Consider the following 3,776-nt stretch of genomic DNA (forward strand, 5'->3'; position numbering starts at 1 on the left):
TAGCATCATTACAAACTATCAAATTAATTAAAAAATTTACCCCCAAAAATTAATAATTTAAATGTTGTGCAAAATATGGCTTTTATTATGATTTTGTATGGTTTTTTGGTACTGTCCCTTCTTGTCTTTATTTTTATTAATATGGTGCTTATGCTTTCCTGAGTCGAGTGTCTATTGGAAACAACATCTCTATCTTCACAAGGTAGGGTAAGGTCTGCATACACACTATCCTCCCAGACCCCACGGTATGGAATAATACTGAGTATGTTATTGTTATTGTGCAAAATATCTATACATGTATTAATCTATTAAGAGAGTTCTAACGGATTTTGGAAGACCGACCCTATTTATGTGACGAAATAGGGAAATGACTTATGGGGTGAAAGTTCAACCAAAAAAAATTCTCGGCCTTCTAAAATGTGTTAAAGATATTCTCAACTGCCTCCAAAAAAAAAATCTAGAGGGAGAAAATAAAAATTGCATAACTTATCCAATTTTTAGTTGGTCATATGAAAAAAAATGCTAATTTAACTAATTCACGTTTGATTAAATAGTATTCACATTAACTTATGCGATAATATACATATTATAATGTAAAATATAAGGCTGTGTGCATTTAGCAATATGTGAATAAAGTATGTCGTGACAAGGTCCTTTTAAGAAGTAACCATTACTATATACTACAATAGTTCACCACATAAAAATTCTTACAGCATACTATATTTATTTCACAACAATCTATCTAACAAATATTAATCGCATAAATAATATTGTACAATAACTAAGGCATATCTAGTAGGTTAAAAAAGTATTTTTATCGGTATGGACATGATACTATATTAATTTATTATAGTGAAGTGATTTAATTAAGCGATAACATTATTAATTAACCATGATTAAAAATATTGTATCATCATCTATCTAATGACTGTGTGTATATCGCAGTGCAAATTAAACAAATGACAAAAAGGAATCTGATAGGTAAAAAAATGAAGAAAAAAGGAAAAGTTGCGTGGTTTTTACGCCAAGGACACAACAGACACCAACTATAAATAGCTGAAGAACCAATCAAATTCAGAGTCCTATAATTTTAAGCGAGAGAAGAGTAGAGTACAAGAGGGAGAAAAATGTCGCAAGCAGAGGAAGATAAGAAGCCAAGCGGCGATCAGGCTGCACATATCAATCTCAAAGTCAAAGGCCAGGTCTGTGCTTTCCTTCGATTAGGGTTTGGTTTGTACTTTTTATGTTATAAGTAAAGTTTAGTGTTTATTTTGGGAATACTCATGTCGTATTGTCGTGTTGTTTATATGACTGCTTGATTTATTCGGTGTTCTATATAACTGCTTTTTTATATGATCACATGTTCAGCTGGTTTTTCTATTATTTTTTATTTTATTTTGGGATTGGGCTTCTTTTGTTTGTGAATTTGAACTAAGTCATTTGATAGAACCAAATTAACTGGAATCTAATAGAAAATTTGTGCCAAACTGAACGATTAAGCGCTTGTCTCATATTTTAGTCTCGGAATTTTGTGATTAGTACGAATGGATGTTATGATTAGTCTGGACATAAAATCGTGCATTTGCAAAGAGTTGCTTAGCCTTATTTTGCAAACACAGTATATTCAATACTTTACCTATTGGTGTTTTGATGTGGAAAAGGCCTTCCTCTGCGTCAAGATAAATAGTGTAGTTTTTATCAAGAAAAATAAGGAACAACTATTTTTTTAAGTAGTAGTTGTTTCATTTCCCATTGGTGCATTTAGTATAAAAGAGATGTTAGTATTACAAAAATGAATAGTTCACTATTACTTGTAAAAAAGTGGCTAGTTCCAGTAAGTTAGGTTGTTGTAGCTCTGTGTCTGGTTGGGTAGGTTAATAACTGATTGTTATCTCCATATAACATAATTATATATTCTGTTACAAAAAGGTGAAAATATAAAATATATTGGCTTTCTAGACTAGCTGTTTTATGGGTAAGTTCAATCTTCTTCTTTTCAACTATTTTTTTAAGTTGTAGTTGTTTCATAGATGGTGAAGGCATCACTTTGCTTTCTGTACTTGTGATATTGGATTGTTGAGTTTTGACTACAGACCTGTTTCTTTGCTGTTAAACCATGATACCATGTCTAAGCTTAATAGATGGTGTTTGCTAAGGATCACTACAGTGTGATGCCTTAATCATCAGTTGTAAACTTTGGTTGTGCTTGCATAAATTTCCAGCATCAATTGGTGGGTAGACATCTTCCCTTCGTTGTATCTATGTTAGTATGTTACCATGTTAAATTATCTGTACGATGTCATAGCAGCCAAGTCCACCTGGAAGTGGGAAGTGATCATTTGTGTTGTATATGCTATATGTTTTCGTCTGTGTTGGAAACCTACTTTCTCCTTTGGCTTCAGCTTGCGGTTTGTTTGCTTGCTGATAAAATGTTATTGAGAAATGTGATATCCTGGGTGATTGATTTTGCTATGCTTAATTTTGCCTCTTGGATAGAGAAACATGATATGTTGTGTGGTTGATCCCAATGTGCAGCAGTCTATAGTGGATATTCTCTTTCCTTATCATCATTACGGTGATCGCTGCCGATGAAAGAGAAGTGCCTTCTTACCTGCTATATCAAATAGGATAATAGTGAGAGAATTACAGATTTGGTTCTTCTATTGGTTGCAGGATGGGAATGAAGTCTTCTTTAGGATCAAAAGAAGCACCCAGCTAAAGAAGCTGATGAATGCATATTGTGACCGGCAGTCGGTGGATTTCAACTCAATTGCATTCTTATTTGATGGTCGTCGTCTTCGAGGAGAGCAGACTCCAGATGAGGTATCTCTCTCTCCCTCCGTCAATACTCTCTGACCATGTTCACGCTCTAATAAAACAAAGGAAGAAACAGATAGGACATGAAAATCTCATGTTTGTTTGCTCTTGTGCTTTATACTTGTGCGATTAGCTTTCTTGTTTTCTAACAATTTTTCTTCCTTGCTTTAGCTGGAGATGGAGGATGGCGATGAAATTGATGCAATGCTTCATCAAACTGGAGGGTCAACTGTTTGAGTTGTCTCTTGTGCTTATGGACATAGACTGTTTGTTTCTAGGCTGTAGACTTTAATGAATGTAGCTTGGGCTACTTTAGGACCTGTAGAAGCATAGATGAGCTTCGTGTTTTGCTTATGTCGGACCAGCTTGTATGAACATAATTATTACTTGCTGTTGCAAGAAGATCATCAGTTGCTTCTTGCCGTGATATTAAAGTAATATCTCTTTCTATCTATAAGCCCTCTCCTCAATAACCTTGCTGCCAGGGAGTAGTTCCATCTATCGTTATTGTGCATCTCATGCTTTTGATTAAAGTGCAGGTTCCCATCTCTGAGGTGTTTGGCATAGCAGTCTTTGATCAGCGGATGACACCACGGGGACAAGGTCGACTCTGGTGTTATGAAATTATCTATCGTCTTTTGGGGTATATAATACTGTGTATAATTAGCTAATTGGACTGAGTGGTACATACGCAGTCGAGTGTCCATAATCTTAATGGCATATACTTCTGCGGCATGTTATCTTTGCATAGTGTAACACTCCTCAAATCTGTAGAAGTTTAAAAACTCGCTAAATATATAATTTAAATTATTTTTATCTTAAATTATACTTCTATTCCGTGGGATTGATTTTTGAGTTACTTCTCTATATATAAAGAATTGAATATACAGTTAGGGGAATATTAACAATTTCAATATCAGTAATATTTAAAAGTGGGTATCATTAATTATTAGTTACCC

General features: G+C 34.1%; 1 protein-coding gene across 1 annotated transcript; it reads left to right on the forward strand.

The window, feature by feature from the left end:
• Positions 1 to 1,047: 1,047 nt before the first annotated feature.
• On the forward strand, positions 1,048 to 3,271 carry LOC107823709 (small ubiquitin-related modifier 2-like). Its single transcript, XM_016650400.2, has 3 exons — positions 1,048 to 1,202; positions 2,674 to 2,823; positions 2,989 to 3,271. Exons 1-3 carry the CDS (start codon positions 1,128 to 1,130, stop codon positions 3,052 to 3,054), a joined length of 291 nt encoding a protein of 96 aa, XP_016505886.1. The 5' UTR covers positions 1,048 to 1,127; the 3' UTR covers positions 3,055 to 3,271.
• Positions 3,272 to 3,776: the final 505 nt, after the last annotated feature.

Source organism: Nicotiana tabacum, chromosome 2 (genome assembly GCF_000715075.1).
Source record: "Nicotiana tabacum cultivar K326 chromosome 2, ASM71507v2, whole genome shotgun sequence".
In the NCBI taxonomy this organism is placed as follows: Eukaryota; Viridiplantae; Streptophyta; class Magnoliopsida; order Solanales; family Solanaceae; genus Nicotiana; species Nicotiana tabacum.